Source organism: Trachymyrmex cornetzi, unplaced genomic scaffold (genome assembly GCF_001594075.2).
Source record: "Trachymyrmex cornetzi isolate Tcor2-1 unplaced genomic scaffold, Tcor1.1 scaffold195, whole genome shotgun sequence".
In the NCBI taxonomy this organism is placed as follows: domain Eukaryota; kingdom Metazoa; phylum Arthropoda; class Insecta; order Hymenoptera; family Formicidae; genus Trachymyrmex; species Trachymyrmex cornetzi.
In genome coordinates this window covers 64,941-86,305 of record NW_017296580.1, presented here as the reverse complement: position 1 = coordinate 86,305, position 21,365 = coordinate 64,941, and the positions used below count along the sequence as shown (strand labels likewise).

Here is a 21,365-nt window from a genome sequence, read left to right as displayed (position 1 = left end):
CCCCCCCCCCCCCCCCCCCCTCTCTCTCTCTCTCTTTCTCTCATTCTCTTTTTTGTAATGAAGCCTTAAAATAAATCGAGTATACAAAGGATATGAGTCACTTATTAAATTTTTCAGTGTTAATAACAAGCTACTTAATTTTAGTTTTAGTGAAAAAAACTAACAAAATTATTTTTAGGAATTTAAATATAACATTTAATAATATTTTTTAAATATTCCTAATTCCTAAAGTGCTTACTTATTAGATAAACAATTTAAATTTGGAACTCCTATCCTTTCTGTACTAAAAAAAAATAAATTTTACAATATGCTACTACATATACTTTATTTATCTTAAATTATGTTGAACTGTATGAGACAATTTTTATATAACATAATTTCGAAAACACTTGAAAGTTAATACGCTAACTATTAAATTATCTCTTCTGGTTGTTCTTTAAGTTTACTCGTTTAATCATTCGAAAATCTTATCAAAGCTTTCACATTCTAACGAGGTGTAACATTACATTTTTTTCAAATCTTTTGCGAGTCCTGGATTTGTGTTCTTTCTCGCACTTTCTTGCACTCATTGTTTATTTTCAACATCTACTTTAGGCTCTTAAAAGCCTGAGACAAAGATCCTATTTGCACTAAAAGCGTATCTACCTATTTCAAGATAAATGAAAAGAAAAACTTATCTTCAAATAAAATTGAATTCGTCCTCTTTCAGCATTGATTGATTTAGATATATTATAGAAAAAATCCTAAACAGAAATATAATTAAATTAAACTTTTTTTTTCAAACTACACGAGAAACTAATGACTCAAAATGAGTATTCAAGGTTTCTTTTTCCAAATTATTCAAAATATTTTTATAAAAAATAATTGCATATACAGAGCTTTAAGTTTCGAGCTCACATATCTACATAATATTCACTAATAAAAACAATTTCTTGCTTTATAAACATTTTTGGATTGTTTCTTCATGTTAATATCAAATTATATGTATATATGTATACATATACAACATTTTTATATTAATATTAAAAAAATTTTAGCAGGTTTTTACCAGCAACCATATATTGCATCAACGACGCATCAATTAATAATGCGTTATTTATGATTATGTTATTCACGTGTAACTAAAATTAGTTTGCATTGCGCCCAAACAGTGTTTGTCACAAAACAATTTATAATGAAAATAATTAATATTCCTTCGTCAAATGTTAAACACGCAAACCAACAGTACATGTAATACTTCAAATTTAAATAAATATAAATTGCGTAGATACTAATTTAACATTCTACTATGGAATCGTAGCGCAAAAATAAGCGCTAAGTTTATTAACTATATAAACTGTAATTTTTTCTGATAAAGTTCGTTACAATAACGGTGAAAATTTAATCAAATAACACAGGACAAGAGATACGAGTTGATGAAAAGCGATGTACAATTATAATCACTTGCCACGACAAACGCGCCTAGCTCGTTAACCTGATCATTTCGGCCGCCGGGGATTGACGAGAATCGTTTGTCTAACGACGACGGTACGTACAAGTAAATTAAACTTCGGCGTTTTTCGACGACTCCACTGGGGATAAATTCATCGGTGAACGCGTCGAGAATACTGAGATGCGTGCAAAAAGTTTTCACGTTTCCACGTACCGCCGGCACCAAGGAGAAACTTGACGCCGATTAGCGTTGCGCCCTATCCGCGTCGCGACGCCTGGCGTTGAGCGCGTCAGTAGACGGCGAGCCGTGTTATACGACGGACGTCGGGTGTAACGTCGAGTTCTACTACTTTCACGGCCTAAGCGATTCCGAACGGCACTCACTCCACTGCTTAATAATCTTCAAGTGAAACGGAGAACGACATAACGCGCGCGGAAATATCGTTGTGTATTAGAATTGTTTTTTTCACGACGAGAGAAAAACGAAGAAAATTTATCGCGTAAAGTTCAAAGACCAAGGAAAATTAGGAATAGCTGAAGTGAGAACCGCTATTGTCAAGGTAGAGATACGGGGGAGAAGAAAGACCTTTCATTAATCTTCTCCTTCTCTCCGTCCCAAATAAATATAGAAATCAGCAATCTATAGTGGAGTTCTAAGTTCTAAGCTTGTTAGAGCTATATCAATATCCTTATTCAAACAACGCAGAAATGCGCTGAATATCCTGACAGTATACATTAAAGAGAATTGTCTGAGAATAACAAACTGTCAGTATTCAAGCGTAGGTACATATGTGACGCACTTGAATTCTTAAAGAGCGCTTCGGGAAAAATTTACCGGATCGCGATATCATACTGCTGGTGAAGGAACAAATGAAAAAAGCTTTCCCAATTCTTTTTTCTTGAAGAAGATCGATACGATCGTAAACGATGTTTTGGCATTTATGGCCCGTCTTTAATACATTACGATGATTCGCTGAGTTGACGGTCGTATTACGAGATAATACCTCGATGCTCACGTCGTAGGCAGTATTCGTCAGTAAAACAATTCGCGCGCAATACTACGTCCTATCAGCTCGGAGCCGAATGAATAATCGGCATTGATTCGCTAGCTATATTACAGCGTATATTTTATCATTAATTCGCCATTTTTACCCGACTGTATTCCCGGTATATGGACGAGAATAGGTTTTGTTCAAATGGAATGACCATTAAGTATTCGCATATGCGAAAATGAGACAATGCGACGCTTTCCACGTGGTCGGTGATTGTTATAATTAATTTTTAATTTTTAATGAGTTGCATAAATAGCCCGTCGTTTTGCGCGAATGAAATATCAAGTGATTCAACATTGACATTAAATTCATTTAACATGATAAAAACCTTCTGAAAGTGACCTGTAATTACAGAATGATAGATAACAGTAAAGCATTATTCAAGTGGAGGGCTTGAGCTACATATTGTGATCAGCATTAAACAATGTGCTAATGATTTTTTATCCACTCAAAACTCCGTAAATTTTACAGTTATTTTGATGATTATTTTCGATTTATTAAAAAAAAAAAAAAACAGTAAGATTTTTATGACATGTGCGTAAAGTTCTATTGTTTGTTTCTTAATTAACAGAATTGCTATCCTTAATTTTTTAAATTTTTTATTAAAGATATTTATATTAATATAATTAAGAAACAAATAAATAGTACTTTAATATATACGTACATATCAGAAAAACTGTCATTTTTCTTTTCATTTAATTTCTTACGTAAATATATAAGTTACAATACTTAAATCTGCGAATCTAAAAGAATTCCTTGTACTCTCGAAAATTTGATTTATCGATTCTTTTTTTTTTTTTTTTAGAATAATTTTAAGAATAATATAATATTTTAGAATACTCACACTATTCAATTAATAAAAAGATAGATTTAATGAATCTAAATTAAAAATAGTCGAACTTGTGACCTATTTGTGATATTTGAAAAAGGGGATATTTAAAAAAAAAATTTGCTTTAATATTGCAGTTAGAAAGGAATAATCAATCGATCAGCAATAATGGATGCATAATGGTTGCGTAATTTATATCATCGTTGGAGCAAGTGCACTTTGATGCTTGATTGAACAATGTATATGCTTTGCGTCTCGTTTGTGCAATCCAATGCCATTATATTTACCAAATTCAATACACGTTCAAGCTAGTTTCAGGTTTTGTTTGTACTTGTCGTTTCTCGATGAATTCCCAAGATGACGTTTACATAATTTCAGCCTAATCTAACTCATTCCACGAACTTCCTCAATTTCGTGTGCCATGACGAGAAATGCTCGCAAATCCAAATGTTCGTCACCTTTTCGAGGCAAAATGGTTGAATGTCTTTCAATTTTACCGTGAGCAATTAAAATATCGTGTAGCGACGTTGAGTTTTCGGAATGCGATAATTATAATAGAAAGTACAGTATTTTGCATCATTAATAACGTCTACTATTCCGATCAATGACGTTTAAGGCATTCAATTCTTGGCGGTGCTTACTACTATAAGTTCACTGCTCGACAATTTCTATAATTACGCAATAAAACAGAGAGATCATAAAATCGATCTCAGATGAATAACGCGGTCTGTTGCATCTCATATACAGTTTACATTGCGGAATATCATAATCTGACTAGGTCATGTAGATGTAAACAATGCTTTAAAGTTTTAAAGTACTCTGTGATAAAGTGCTTACTATTTTTAGATATACAGAAGATTGGAAAATGCACTCTCGCGTGAAGTTTAGTCTCTAAAGAATTCACAAAATTTTTAGTGCAACGTGCAGTATGACGATGCATATACACATATAGGAAAACGTAAGAAGCTTGAAATAAACAAAATTTTATCGCTTTTTTTTTTAAACATTCCATAAAATCCTCGAAAATTATTACATTTCGTATTACAAATATTTTATTGAAGTTTAAATGAAATTTTCTTTGATTGAATTTTAAATAAGTTTTGTACATAAGTAAATAAGTATAAAAGCTTCTTCCAAGTTTCTTGAAGCAAAGATAGTATAAGTTTAAGTATTAGTATAAATCCTTATCTCTATAAAGCCTCGATCTACATAACACGCAAGTCGCAGGTCGCAAATGAAACGCGTATTTCAGATTATAACAGGTCACAGGCCACAACACACAGGACGCGAAAGTTGAAGTTCATCCAACTTCCTGCGTTCTGCGTCCTGCAACCTATTATAATTCAAATACATTAGGTTAGTTTCTAATCTTGCGACCTGCGACCTTCGTTCTGCTTGTAGAGTGGGCTTTATCATTACATTTATACATGATTAAAAAATATTTATTTAATAATAATAATAGTAGTTCGCAAAATGATATTATACCAATTGCACTAATTAAAATAATATTTAAATACACATATTCATTAAAAAGTTTCCTGTTCATATAGCTTACTTTTATTGAAATACAGCTTTATTTAATTTTTTTGTTTGGTAACTCGCTACTAAAATTCGAAGAAAAATATAAAAATAGACGTAAAATTCGGATAAAATATAAAAATAGATGTAATTGACACAAGAAAAAATTATGAGACAATAATAGCTTCGTGTTTGAAAGAGGATCCGTTACTTAAAGTCGATAGTCCACGCAAAGGATAATGCGATCGAATGAAGCAGATTACATGAGCGGAATTACATGCTGTATATGTGGAACGCGTGTACATACGGCGCACCGACGAACCAGCAAATAGACTTGTGTCCTTTGTCTGATCTACCAACGTCCGATTTATTGTTCTTTTCTACGTCGTAGAGACCAAATGTCAGCCATGAAAATGGTCTTTTGTACTATGCCGTACAAGGAAATAGCCAACCTTCACTGCAAAACTTTCGTATCTTGCTTCTTCCTCTTAAAGTTATTTCAAGAAAGAAAAGAATTACCGAACAACAGGAAAATAGTTCAAACTTCGGCAGATATTCCTTGTATTTCCATTTGTAGAAACTGCTGAAAGGAAAATTAATCTTTTGTTAAACGCGAAAATTAATCTTTTGTTAAAGAGCGCTTATCCAGACAGGTAAATGAAACGGTAATTAACCGAGATCGATAGGATAGGATAACCTTCACGATGTTAGAATTAGATATTTAACATCTTGATTGCAACATAATATTGTCTGTGTCACCAGTACTTTGCCATCAAAGCCGTTACGGTGTTCTTTACTGCCTTCACTTTATTATTTTCATCAATGCATTACGTGCCTTACCATCTATAGTTGTTTAGACAATGTAAATAATAATATGGATATGAGTGTGTATGCCGTGCAAGTTACTTCGCTACAGTTCATATATGCGGAAAAACGTCGCGATTATTGTCATGCATGTAACTATTACGAGAAAATATTGATCGAATTTCTGTTACGCATTACGTCCAGTTTTATCATATAGTTTTATTGTTATATAAAACAATGCAAAAACTATGCTAATGTGACACCTTCCAAATTGACCCTGTTACATAAACAATAAGGCTGATGAGTAATCACTATTTTTATAATCTGTAATTGTTCTGTAAACTTAAATTGTCATAGGATAAAATCTCAAGTGTAAACGTGTATACGTTCTTAGAATTTTTTCTTTTTCATACTTAATATGGTTAAATTCAAACAAATATATAACAAACGCATTATTTTTATTGCGCAGTAAAAAAATACGCATATAAATATCACGTTATGAAAATGTAACAATCATAATTGAAAAGTTAACGAGTGTTAAATTCTTAATACATTGTTAAACGACAAATTTCACGCTAGAAACTTCATGATGATTTTACAATCTACATTGCATAATGTATAACTAATAGCTATCCAAATAATAAACGTTGCAGAATATTGAAATTGGCGTGTATCAAATATTTGCGGCAAGATTAAAGTTACCTCATTTTACGCGCGGAAAAACACAATTTCCGCGCAAATTCGATTTATAATCGGTACAGAAATACACTTGTGTGATTTAATCTTTTAAGCTTGATCAACGTGACGAATTCCACAACGCACTTGGCGCAACCTCAGCTCGTTTTCTTCCTTTATTGCGATCGTAAATTATCGTTCGCAGCAACCTCCTCGTAATACGCTTGTGACATTGGTAAACCCCCTCAGAAACTTAAAGGAATACTTTTTAGGATCATATATCGCGCCAATCGACGAATTATCTAGGTCATTGTATGTTATCACAATACATACACTGAGAAAAATAGTCTGGTTGGATTAAATAGTAACTCTGGTGGAAAATGAACGAATCAGAATTTTCTGGTTATGTCTATTAGAATTCTAGTTGAGATAACTAGAATTCTGTGAGAGAGAGAGAGAGAGAGAGAGAGAGAGAGAGAGAGAAATTTCTGATTCGTCCATTTTCAACCAGAAATTTTTTTCAATGTATTCATAATGTTTACCTTGCAAAGTGATATTTCATTACACAGTTAATATCATATTAAGCACTTATGAATTAAAGCAAATTTTGCTCTCTCACAAAAAATAAGTTTTAAAAACTTCCATCTTATAATTTTCGTAGGCTATTATATTTACTCAAGTAATTCAAATTTTTCGTAAAATTTATTTTTCTTAACAATCTAAATAATCTCCATTCGTAAATCCACGTATCTATTACACAATTAATCGATCAAATTGAAGTTAAACAACAATTAAAATTTACTTACAAAAAGCAAAGAAAACTTACATCTATATTGAAAAACTTATATTTTATGATTTTTGTAAAGTTCGTTTATTCAAATAAAATTTCGTAAAAATCGTAAAGATACATTTTTCTTAATTAAATTAGTTTCCAAATCCCATCGATGAAATCAATCAAGTTCTAATCACTTTCGATATCGAAATTAAAAAAAAGAGCGTTTTATTTTTCTAAAAGTACAATACATGCATAGAACACGGTTCTCGAATAAACGGCCGCGCCGTTTATTTTTAAAGCTGCTATTTCGAAGTCAATGGTGATCCATAATGCGTCCAGAGTGCACGATGAAGATGGATTTCGCGGTGGAGTCCAATTGCGTAGTCAGAATGATGCAATGCTCCGTGACGAAGGCAAATAAGCAATAAAATTTTCTCTTGATATTTCAAGAGAGCAGATTTCTTTTAATGCTAAAACTCTCTTCTTTCTCTTCTCTCTCTTTTTCGCGTCAACCAAACATTCGATTAGCGTCGTCTTTCAGGTAAAAAAAAAACATAAAATAATACTCACCCTTAAAGTACACTCCTAAAATTTAAGAAAAAATCGCAAACAGAATCGCTTATATAATCTTTCCTATTTTCTAAATTTGATAGCCTTTATACGACGACCATATTTGCCCCAAAAGAAATTGTCGTCCTCTTTCCGCAATTTTCTCTCTCTTATTAAGATAACATTACCTTCTTTCAACTCATCGTTTCATCAGCTTAGTCATAAACGACATAAATATAATAAATTATCTTATAGAAGTTACTGTTTGTCGCACAAAGCATCAATCATATTGGTTGCATTTAGCAGAAAAAGCAGCTTTAACTGTTATAAAATTCTTTAATGCGATTGATTTATATATTTTTAGATTCAATGAGGAACTAAAAGCAAGGCCAATCATATTAAAGAATTTTACAACAATGCTGTTTTTTCTGCTGAACGTAACCATGAGTGGCAGCCACGTCTTTCCATAATCACATAAAAATATTCTCGCACAATTTCTGTTGCGCGTTGGTATGTGCGAACGACAATGGCAAAGTTATTTAAACGAGTTCGAAACTTTCGAACGCCGGCGCAGCCGTAACGTTGTTCTCGACAACACGAGATTTACGCTTGCCTATCCGCATGCTCATCGAAACTCGACAACTGTCACTAATGAATAAACTGGTAATTAAAGTCGATTCACATTCCCCGCAAAGTGGATAACATAGAATTAAAGAGTTCGAATACTGCCCTAACAAGCTTTACCGCAAATGTCCTTCGAGATCCTTTTTATTTATGCGATTTCGAACGAATAGGTTATTACTGCCTCAGTCGATTACTTTTCCGATATCGTCAGGTCATTCTAACTTCTTCAAATAAAGTATAGTAAACTTTCTACCGGTTTTCTCTCATATATCAACCTATTTCAAAGAGCACGTACGTGATGAAAACACGACGTCGAATCATTCACTATTTGAATAAAAATGCTATTTCTTTTTAACATTGTTTATATAACATACATATATGCTTATATACATGTTTCATTGTCTATTGTCGAAATACGCGCTCTAAAGGAAAAATAATACTAAAAAAAAATGTTAGAGAAATTTAATTGACCAAGGCTTTTTGTTGCGTTGTAAAAGCTATAACATTTCAGCCTCATCTACAGGATACTGCGATATTGCAATTTTAATTAAGTAAACTTTATGTTTAATATAATCTGATAACTTTCATGAATTCCGACCAACGTTGAGCGTGCGGTGTATCTTTAAAATAATCGCGTCTTTCGCACAAACTTTTTCTTTATTTTTTATGAATTTACAATTAAATGTTACGTATATATAGAAGTTCCTAAAACGATGAACACAATCTGTCAAAATAATCTGATTATCAAAGCTTGTACTCAGGTAAGATCCGGATCAGAGGGACTTTCTGACATAAAGGAATATGTACGAAATCACAATTTCATGAAACCTGCAGCTGAAACACATATTGTAGCGTGTCGTATTTGGTACTAAATTATTTCACATGATTTTTCAGACTTCGGCATTACCACGTAAATTTCTTTTAGATTTTTTGCAGATATCAATATAAATCACTCTCTAAATCTGAATCAGTGGATAATCACTGATATCAGTGCTAAGTATGCCACTGGTAATCAATGAATTAAATGTGAGATTCTTAACCTAACTAATCTTTATTATGTGATCTAACTAACCTTGTTTTGTGCTTAAATTCAATGAATATGATATTGGAAGATTGAAATTTACATGCACACACAAATATCAATATTTTAATTATATAATGCTCAAACATTCTTCTTTTTTTAGTTGAACTTCACTGATTATCAATGCCAGGTATGCCACTGGGCAATTAATGACTATTCACTGATTCAGATTTAGAGAACATATAATGAAAAAGAGAACTTATCGCAGAATGCATGTAAAAGAAAAAAGGGACAAGCGTTTATAATTGAAAAAAATAAATAATATAAAAGTAAAAACTATTTCTACAGCATATCATGCTGAAATATCGAATCCATCAAAATGGATAAGCAGAGAAAATGGAGAAATAAATTATACGATAGAAAATGTGTTTCTCATTACTTACATTTTTCCGTTATTTATACGATTTGCTACAATTTGTATTATTCATTTTATGCTGTATAATTTTTATACATTACTTTTGCAAATTAGACTGGGTTAAAATTAATTCTGCTCTCGAAACAGTCTGAATAATTTCACGTTGAACGTTGGCATCAGTTTTCTAATACATTTTCCACGAATACTACATTTATGCTTCAAAGCGATTCAAAAAAACACATATTTATATTTTTTCATGAGATTTTTTGCGCAAATTATCTTTTTAATATTATATGTTTTTCAAGTAGTTTTTAAATTGCATTTTATATATGCAAATATAAAATGTATTCATTTAAAATACTTCTTATCTAAATATTATTTTATTTTCTCTCCTCGACTACTATTATTTCAGTATAAATGAAAATATTTTAATATTTTATTCAAATAAAACAATCTTTATTTAAATAAAAATATTTTTATATATGTTGTACGTAAAATTTCTGTATATAATGTTAACATTGTAAGGATACGTCTCTCCCCCCCCTCTCTCTTTTATTTTAATATTATTATAATATTCAAATTAAAATGCAATAGTCTTGCATGTGTAATCACTAATCATTATTGCGCTTCTGATTTTTCATAGCTAACTAAAGTCATGACATTGTTATCGTTATCTTACATTATTATCGATCTTATTAACCATAGCATGTCTCTTCAATTGCTATCATATATACAGATTATGCTGATAAGTCACTAGGGGTAGTCCGATAAATTTAGAAGCCTTATCTAAGTAACTCTACATCCAGTTCAATTCATTGAAAACTCTTGACTATATAATTATATTATTATTATAGCTAGAAATCTTCAGATACTGACGTTGAATACTAATGGATTTTCTCGAATATGAAATTCGATGTCAATCGATGTTAGATATCGTGTAAAGATCTTTAATTAATAGGGTCGAATAGTAACATAATTCATCAAAGATACTTTCAACACGTTATTATATTTACCCTTATTAATTAAATATCTTATCGTTTATGGAAATAATTATATATTGTGTGTATAACTATTTTTAAATTATCAAAATGGATATTATTTAATTTATATATAATAAGCAAATATATAGCAAGATAATTCTGAAAATTTTCTGATTTACAAATTAAAATTTAATTCGAATCCAATAATTATGATTTAAACAGGAATCAAAATAAGAATAAAAAACATATAAAGAAAAGAAAAAAATTAAAAATTAAAAATAAAATATTAAAATGAATAGAAATTTTAACTCTTTCTTTATAGACTGATAATGCTGACCTTGAACTGTTGTACATTTGCATACGATAAAGTACGAAATCAATTTCTTATCGTTCATCTTTCTGTTGAAAATGACTCGAAAGTAAATCAAAACGCTCTTAAATATTGTATGTATTGCTAATGATATAATCAACTATTAAAGTAATATATTCTAAAAGATTTGCGCACTAATTACCGTACTGACTCCTAATACCCTATTTTACTTTTCTTCTTACTTAATATTAAAAGTCCTTATTCGATTTACTTGTAAAATTTTAAAAATTATATCTAATGAATATTACGGTAGAACAATCTCATCTAAAAGCGTAGGTACCACGTAATGGATATAAATAATTAAACTTCTTCCATCAGCACTTAATTTCTATACAAAGAGAATTATTGGGCGCAAAGAATCGCGGAGAAGTCTTATTATCAACTATTCGAACAAGAAAAGGAAGTTCCCATTAACCGTCACTAAAAGTCGAGAAATTTCTTCGCCCAACTTTCTTAATCCAAGTTTTGAGTACGATCGGCTCATTTTATAGAGTTTTTGCGACATACGTTCTAACCATTGACTTTTTTAATGGTTTATTAAACGTCAGAATTAATTAATCTTGAAAATAGAATTAATAAAAATGTTACATAAATGAAGATTCAAATATAGTTTCTTATATAAAATAATTATGTGATAAAAAAAGTGATATAAAAAAATATCATAGTCAACTTTCAACATTTATAAAACAGTAATAATTTGTTAAATGAAATTATAATTTACTTTCTATTAATTTCTTCACTCTTTTTATTATTTTAGATTCTATAAATGTCACTAAATAAAAATATATCAAATATTTGCTGAATCACAGTTTTCACTAAAAGTAAGAAAGAAATTTTTGCAATGAATAATTGAAAATAAAAAGCGTTGCCATATATGTTTAAAATTAGATTAATTAAATTTTATTAGCAAATAAATTAATTAACAAAAATATATTTCTAGAGAGAGATTTTGGTTTGTTTCTTTTACTTTTTCGAAATATGTATTTACTTGTTATTTTTACACAGTATTTCATGAATTCACACAATATCTGGATAAAAGAGAAAGCAATATAGAGCTTTAGAAAGAATATTTTTTCACTCACTACCAATCCAATCCAATACTCTCTCTTTTTTACCAAATTTACATAGCAGAACTTTAACAGAACACATGTATAACGATTAGTTAGGTACTAACAGAACCTTGACACGTGCCCTTTCATCGATTCGAGTATCCAGGATATTCCTATTTCCTGCCACGCGAAGATCACCGAATTCAGATCTAATTCTATGAAGGAAATTCAAAATGAACGGAATGAGCCAGCGCGAAACTATGCTCCGTGAAAACAGCAGAAAGCAATTCTGATAAAAATACGGTATTACGTCGTTTGAGCAAAACACAAACAAAAGGCTTCAGTCAAAGCCGTAGCACGTGTAAGTGGTGTATGTGAACGAAATCAAAAGAGTTGTGTGCGTGATCGTGTATTGTATATTGGGCCTCTGCTGTGGCCGTACTAAAACGAGAAAAGACGAAGAGATGGCGGAAAACGGCAGTCATGTCACGCCAAGTGAAGCCATCGTGGTTCAATCTGGCGACGAGGAGCAACGAAAGGAGCTGTATCCTAACACGGTAAGTATTATAATTAATTCCGCCGGAGAATGCGAATGAAATAACGAGGAAATTGCAAATTACAACTGTCCTCACTTGGAAATGTGACGTCAATACCGTCAATATTTCGTTAAAGAGGAAAGCAAAAATACGAAATAAAATCGAAATAAAATAGGAATAAAAATAGAAACCTAAAAGTCAAAATGAGAAATATATGTGGAAGTCAAATTTAAAATATTTTTCACAATAAATTATTATTTGCAGATTTAAGATTCTTATTAACATTAATATTCTAATAAAGATGTTTATCAACATAAAAATTATTAAACTATTTGTCAATTCAATGAGTGATATTATTATTATGGTATTCCTCGTGACTGTTTCAAAACCGAAAAAGATTTCGGCGTCTAATTTGTAGATCAGATATAGAAATAAATTCACACAGAATATTTAAGTCCGTTTTGAACGAATATAGAATTTCTCTTATCTATTTAGATTTATTTTTATCAATTGAAATTTGTATCGTAATTATTTATTAAATTTAACATTTTAATAATTTAATAATTGACAAAATTTATAGCTCATAAATTAAAAATGTAATATTAAAAAGAAACATTATTATTTTGTATTTCTGCTTCCTCTTCATTAATCTTTTATCATTTCCATCGCTAAAATTTGGAAGTAATATAAATTTTTAACGCTTAAGATTCTTTAAAAATCGTCAAAAAAAGTAGGGGAGTCCGGGAGACTTGATATGGAAGAGTTGAACTACTTCAAATATCTCATTTCAGACCAAGAAGTTGTCAAACCTCGACGTATACATCATGCCATTTTGATTTCACATTTCTCAAAACATGACAAATAGTTGCCAGCTTGATAATATCATGCACTTGGCACGAAATTTGAACGAGAAATTTGAAGTAGTTCTCTTCCATATGATCAAGTCTCCCAGATCAAGACTCCCCTTATAACAGAAAAGTAGAAAAAGTTTTTAGTATAACTACTAAGTTTGTAATTTTTCATTAAAAAATATAAATTTATTCAAAAGTATCTTCGATATACATATATAAAACATATATGTGTAACTAGAGAAATAAAACTTATTACATTGTAATTATATTATAACTTGACATGAATTTAAAATCGGAAGTCTAAAATTAGAAGTCAGCACGAATTCAGTTAATTTTCTTAACGTACTGTAGTCGTGTCAGGAAATTAAATGGGAAGTAATTCTACAGATGTTCCCTCGTATTTTCTTGTACAGGTGGAACGTAGGAACATTGCGGTGGACAATTCGAAAAACGATAGGACGGACAAGAAAGAAGAAGAGGATCATCGGGTAGAGGCAAAATCGGGTCGAGCACAGGAATTACAAGTACAGATGCAACCGCAAATGCAGCAAACTGACACACGAGGTGACAGGTGAGCACGCGATCCTTCAATAAATCGACAACGATAGATCGAACCGAAAATGTCTTGCTTCTTGAAAATTTTAACAATACTATTGACGATCAGATATTACATCAAAGCGAGCGCATTTATCTCGAGTACTTTTTATTCTCCGAAACATTAATACAATAATAAAGTTTCCAAGATTCAATAATTATGATAATTTATAACAGTGATCTGTTTAATGACAACTAGCATTATACATATATTTGTGGAGATGCGACATAATAGATTGATTACAACGTCAAGACAAATAGTAGACTGAAGAAAGCTTTTAAGAAAAGTCGCGCGCTATCATGAACTTTTTCCGCAGTGATATTTTTCCTTGGAGGGAACTTTGGCAAGTTACAAGCAGTCAATCTTCCCAAGATACGTGTCATGTGATCGTACAAATATAAAACTGACACAACTAATGTCAATATGACTAATTGATAGATAGGATTAAATTACGCACAAATTTAGGGCACGTTAAGTCTGTAATACACAACTCATATCTATTCAATGTAACAAAGATATCAATTATTCTAATTATATTAGATAATTAATTTCATATTAATTAATTTTGTTAAATATTTATTGTTTAATACTATAAGTAAATATCAATAATAAACATGATTACAACACAAAAATGTAATTAACATTTATTTAAATTGCATATATAAAATTATAAAACATTAGTAAATTATATTACTAAGCCGCTAAAAGTTAAATTAACATTTGTATTTTAAAAAGAAACAAATACCGTTTATTTCTAAAATAACTGAAATTCAATGTCTACTGAAAGTATAAAACTACTTCAAATTAAATTGAATTTCACGTAAAGCAACAAAATGTCAAATATCGTAAAAATCATATTTCATTGCTAGATTCTACAAGCGATTTTATATATGATCTTGTATCTAATAATCATCCTGGGAAATTTGAGAGATTCGGAGATGGTATCGTAGCATGAGGTCCACGTGCACGCGGCCTCAAAATCCTTAATACATTTACGTACCTATGCTCTTACATGTTATCGGATTAATTAATTTTGATCGCTCAATGATCTTAGTTGCGAAATTTGCAACTATCGAAGTTACACGATTCAATGACTATAAGGTCCACGTGCACGTGGCCTCAAAATCCTTAATACATTTACGTACCTATGTACTTACATGTAATCGGATTAATTAATTCTGATCGCTCAATGATCTTAGTTGCGAAATTTGCAACTATCGAAGTTACACGATTCAATGACTAAAGCAGATTAATGGACTCTTGCGTATGGCAATTATACCTCTATCACAAAAATACAAGAGCAATTTATATAAAGTCCTGTTTAATTAATATTTATATAAAACAAAGAAATCAATCAATAGATAAATTACTGATTCAATTTCTTTTCTGATTTTTTATATTCTCTCTTCAGAGCTTTATTAGTTTATATAACTAATTTATATAAAGAGCTTTATAGTTTATACTTTAGAGCTTAAAATTAAAGCTTTATAGTTTATATAATATTTATTATTCCCTCAATAGAATATGCTTCATTATGAATGAGTTCCGTTTTCACGTTCACATGCTACAAGCATCAGTTTATCCTTGAGTTTATCCTTATTGTCTATCAAATATTAAACAAAGACAAAATAATGCTTACAAGCGTTGTAAGCACCCTATAAAATACGTATAGAGATTATCGAATATTATGATAAGAGTACGAAAAAAAGGACGAAGAAATGAGAAATGAGAACATTTTCTGATTGAAAATGAACGAACCAGAAGATTTTGATCACATCAATCAAAATTTTGATTATCGCAACTAGAATTCCAATTAATACAACCAGATTCTTTTTATTGCAGCGTAGAACAATGTTTTCATTTAGTCAGCTGCAAGTTGAATGTATTTAATCACAGCAAGTTGAATATGAACATCCAAATTACACATTCACATATTCTGCATACGATTATATGCATGCTGAGTTTTAACTCAAAAAGATAATCACTGTTTTTAACTCTCTGAAACTCGATCTCGAGCTAAATAGAAATGAAAATTAAATATTTCATTATAGTTCGTAATAATTAATTCATAGGAAGTAAATAATTTCAAGAATGTTCAAAATGTTATTATATTTTGCAAAATACTCATAAAAACCTTTCTTTCGAAGCAACGTTGGATAAAATATGATATTTAATATATTTTATAGAGATGCCGCAAGACGAGACTAGACGAGATTTTAGGAAATATCGTCTTGTCTTGAAAAAATCTTAAAATGTACATTCTTGTCTTGATCTCGAACTCGAAAATCTTGTCTTGTTTCGAAATTCTCGACAATTTAAATAATGCGTTGTCTACAATACACGAAATAAGAAGTAAGAGTAAGAAATTGACCAATTACAATCGATTATTTTTCTCAGATTTGATTGTAATTGGTCAATTTTTTACTCTTCTTACTCCGTATATTGTAGACGATGCTTAAGTATTTGCGCAACGTCCGTTCCATCGGAAAGGTTATTCTCTACAGAGGGATTAATTATAACAAAACATAGAAATAGATTATGCGAGGAATCAGCGAGATCCCTACTTTATTTAAATTCATGGGCTACATGTTCAATATCTAAAATTTTATTTGACGACTAATAATTATAATTGGTGCAATAAAGTGTTTGAATAATAAAAAAATGTGATTCGTGTGTTATTTTTATTACAATTAGTATTATATTAGATACATTTTAATGTGATCTAGGCTTAGCAATATTGCACACATTTGGTATTATTTATCATGTTTATATTATATATTTGTTTAGGAAAACAATTACAGTAATTCCAGTATATACGGTATACATCATTTTATGTTGTGGCATGAATGCATGATTGCCCTACTATTACATTGACAAATCGATTCAACTGACAAAAGTTTTATTTTACTCACTCCTTCTATTTTTTCTGACTTCTGCGACATAAATCCTATATAATTTCTATAATTTTTCGAGACTCGAGATTTTCAAGAATCTCGAGTCTAAAATCTCGTCTTGTCTTTAAACTCTCCGCGCAAATCTTGTCTCGATTTCGTCTTGAAATTCGAGACAAGATAAGACAAGATTCTCGAAATCTCGAATCTTGCGGCATCCCTAATATTTTATATATCTTTCATGTATTTCTTTCTATTGAAAAATGTTAATTTAAACCAAGCCAAAATAATAAAAATTAAATAAATAACATGTTCCATAAAGGAATTAATCGTTCGAAAAATTACAAAATTATTTTTCCATTCAACTGAATAGTGGAAAAGATAAAATGTGTTATTGTAACTGTGCAATTTCACAGAGAAATGATAAATAAAAAAGAATTATTATGCAGATTAAGAGAGAGAATCCATATCATGTAAATAGAATTCACAAGTATCAATAAAAATCATCTATAGAAGCATTTTTCCAACGAAATTACTTTTCCAACAGAGCGATTTAAATTGATGTTCAACTTGCAGCTTTTAGCGAGTTTATTAATGCGTTTTCGCCAAAATACAGATTAAACTGTTAGTTAATTATAACAAGCTAATTAATTCATGCGCGGCTATGAAGCTTCGCGACGACCGAGTATAAATTGAAATTTAAGCATTGTACTGAAACAACACGCGATTTCGCGCGTTTCGTTGTCGGTCATCCAAGTTAAATCGAAAGAGTCGACGATATCTGCGCACACCATGGTATCGGCGTAATAAATACGAGAACTAGTGAAATATGCATCTAAATTGGAAGTGTCGAAACGATTTACGGATTTGCAAAAATCCCAGATTCGAAGAGATAGATATCGCTTACGCAATCGATAAAATAGAATTCAGCTTGGTATGTGATAAACGCAACGATGTCAACGCCATAACATCACGTTAAACGGAATTTACCATATCTCTTGGTATATTAATAAATCTATAATCCGCCACGGATTATACATACAAAATTAACTATAATCTCGAGATTTTCATCGTACGGAATTTTCATATCTTGTAGACGTTAAGAGCAAATATTGATGGGATGTAATTATTGAAAGCGGAAAAGCAATAGTAGCGTGGAAAAAATAAATTTTCTTCGTTATATTATCATCATAATTTTAAACTCTATGTTAAAAAATTAAATCTATAAACTCTATACTTCATTAAAAATTTTGTACAATATTCCCATCCGCTTAATATTTATGTATTTATAAATAAAGGTTATACTTTTAATGTTAACAGATATACAGAGGTGAATTTATATTCAATTACACTGCTGGCATCGCAAAATAATTATCGGTAAAATATGCAAGTTAGTTGAATAATGTTCTCAATACCGTTACCGCTAATAATACGATATTTGTTTATTATCGCGTCATTAATTTCAATATATTATTTAAGCACCACCAATTTCATTAGTCTTATGCGTTATAAGCTAAACGTCGCTTGCAATGAAGCAGTGCCAACAAACATCAAAATGTATGCAGATTTATACGGTACGCGTAATTCAACCCCGACACCAACGGATACAGTAGTATCACTAATAGAGGGAAAAACACAGGAGCTAAAATAGGAAACTCATTACGGTTAACAAAACACACATTCTATTTTTGACTATTTAACAGAACAAAAAGAAACAAAAACCGAACAGCGCGTTCCTCTACAATATAAAAATCAATATATTTAAATGCTAATAATCGAAAATGATTTCAATAACAAAAATATTAAATTTAATTTAATTAATTTAATTAAATATTTTTATTACTGATACTTTTAACGTAAAAATTTTTAATATATGATATTGCGCCACGAATATCCTGCGGGTGTATGCTCTTTTTATTTTTATGTTTATTAAACCACTTTATCATATTTATTCGAATTAATTTAATTAAATGATTACAACTAGTTTACAACAAAAAATTACTTTAAACCGAACCAAATATTTCTTATAGATTTTTGAATGCTGAAAATATATGTGTGATGCCGCAAGTTAAAACAGTCCAACACATCCATCTTTCTTAATATAGCCAAAAAGTAGGGATGCACCCCCCGGATATCCGAAAAGTATCCGGTATCATCCAGCACATTTTTACTATTCGATATCATTAATATCCGGGAATATATTCAGTTGAAATTTTATATCATAAAATTGTTGATTTTTTCTTATACAAATGTTCTAGAAATAAGTAGGGGAAGCCCGGGCAGCGCGGACGTATTAAGGTTGAGAAGAAAAAATGACACAATTAAAATTGAGATCAAAAACCATTCTCATAAAAATTTAATCTCTTAAAGGACTTAACTTTGAAATAAAATTTTAAAAAATTAAAAACTTTGAACATTAATATGTCGTTTTAGTTAAAACATATATAAAAAACGAGAAACCATCCGCTTTGTCTGACCCCTCTGGGCAAAGCGAATGGATCACTCGAGCAACGCAAATGAAATAAAAAAAATTAGATTAATCAGTCTTGACAATCGTCACAAAAGTGTAGCTGCCAAATCCTCTATACATGTAGTGCAGCCTTCGTGGGCCCATTTGGTGCAATGACTGCACTGGATCGGTCATAAACAAATCATCATACTGCATTGTGGCAAAAAATAAACAAAAATAAGATGTAAACAAATACGTGCCTTTCGTACATTCGAAAAGTTGTCTATCCCTCCGTATTCCCAGTATTTTCATTGTAATCATATACCGAATAAAGAGGATGGATCATCCGCTTTGCTCCCACCCGCTTTGCTCAAAGGACCTACCTGACGCGAATTTGGAAAGATTAGAATAAGTTGAAGCACCAAAAGTGAAAAATTTTAACCTCGAATACACGTTTAAAGATACAGAATTCTTATAAAAAATCATTCACACTGGTTAAGGAACAATTACAGATAATAACTAAGCTACGTACCTAAGGAAAAATCGTAAGAAAACACTTAATTTTCTATGTCTCTATTAAACACAAATAAACGCAATCATATGACGTTTCGTACTTTACGAAATATAGCGTCACTGGTCGGTCATTCCTTCAACTGCTAGAGACTCATAGCGCAATCTCAGATAGATAAGTGAAAATAAAAGGTATTCGCTTTACCCAAGACGTCCATTTTGCCCGGGCTTCCCCTATGCATATTTATCAATGCTATAATATCATATACATTATTGCAAAATTACAATTTTTTTCTATACAGGTTTTTCTTTTTTTTTTTAAGACATTTTGCCAGAAATATCCGGTCGAATATCCGGAAAATGTCGGATATCCGACTCGGAGAAATTGCCTTCTCGGATATCCGATGTTACATTCTGTCTGCATATCCGATATTCGGTAGTTTTACGATCCCTGCTAAAAAGTAAGATATTGAAATTTGAAAAAAAGTGTATTTTACAGGGGATGAATAATACATTTATGACTTCTGATTAGAATTTCAAAATAATGTTATCTTTTTTACAAAAAAAAGTTAAAATGCATGAAAAAAGCCATTTTTTGCAAATTTTTTAGTCTCAATTATTTTGGAAACCTGACGTGCTAGTACAATTTGACTTGTATCATCGCTTTCTGCATTTAAAAATCGGAGAAACACTTTGGTTCAAAGAAATTAAAAAAAAATGTTTGTAATATAACTATAGTGTTATCTTTCAAATGTTTCTAAGCGACAGAAAACTGTCGAGAGATATATATTTCTTGCTAAGCCTCATTTCTGAATTTAGGTACATATTATAATACAAATTTCTTTTTTAAAACAGTTATAAATATTTAGGATAAAATATTCAGTACTTTCGAGTCAGATCAACGATTTAGATCTTTTACAATATCGTATAATAACCATTAGATAAGTTAATTGTATAACAATAAACTTTTATTTCATTTGTGAAACGAAATAGCTAAAATGCTTGCGACAATTCGAGCATGCATGTATCTAAAGAATAATAGAAACGAAAAACCATGATATAAGTAGTCCATGTGAAACCTCGGATGTTACCAGGAGATCTGACAACAGAAAGAGCAATCGAATGGAAAGCAAGATTTTCAAAAAACATACCTAAGTACTGTGGGCGTAAAAAGATACAACAATTGTAGACTGCCTAGAATTTCTATTTTATATATATTATATATTATATAATGTCTTATTCATATATTATATTATATAGTTTCATATCTATTATATCCTTACTTTTTTACTTGTTATATATATTCTTGTCTTTGTTTTATTAATATACAAAGTTGCATCTTTGTTACGAAAAATATTTAATAAACACGACGTTTGCAAGAAAACTCGCGGAACATCACATAACGTGTAATTGACATGAATTTCTCACTTCTTATTTTTGT

The 21,365-nt window shown here is 30.5% G+C and overlaps 2 protein-coding genes across 4 annotated transcripts in view; one reads left to right on the top strand and one right to left on the bottom strand.

Moving 5' to 3' along the window:
* Window positions 1–21,365, bottom strand: part of LOC108759584 (uncharacterized) — a 98,416-nt gene that overhangs the window by 28,527 nt on the left and 48,524 nt on the right. The window lies entirely within an intron of this gene.
* Window positions 1,753–21,365, top strand: part of LOC108759583 (phosrestin-2) — a 64,830-nt gene continuing 45,217 nt past the window's right edge. Inside the window, exons 1-3 of one of the 3 annotated variants that reach the window (XM_018505080.1) lie at window positions 1,753–1,991; window positions 12,206–12,649; window positions 13,893–14,050. In XM_018505080.1, coding sequence (XP_018360582.1) covers window positions 12,557–12,649; window positions 13,893–14,050 — 251 coding nt within the window. In that variant the 5' untranslated portion in view covers window positions 1,753–1,991; window positions 12,206–12,556. Of the gene's footprint in view, window positions 1,992–12,164; window positions 12,650–13,892; window positions 14,051–21,365 lie in introns of those variants that run through there. The other 2 variants (XM_018505081.1, XM_018505079.1) reach the window with 2 other exon arrangements.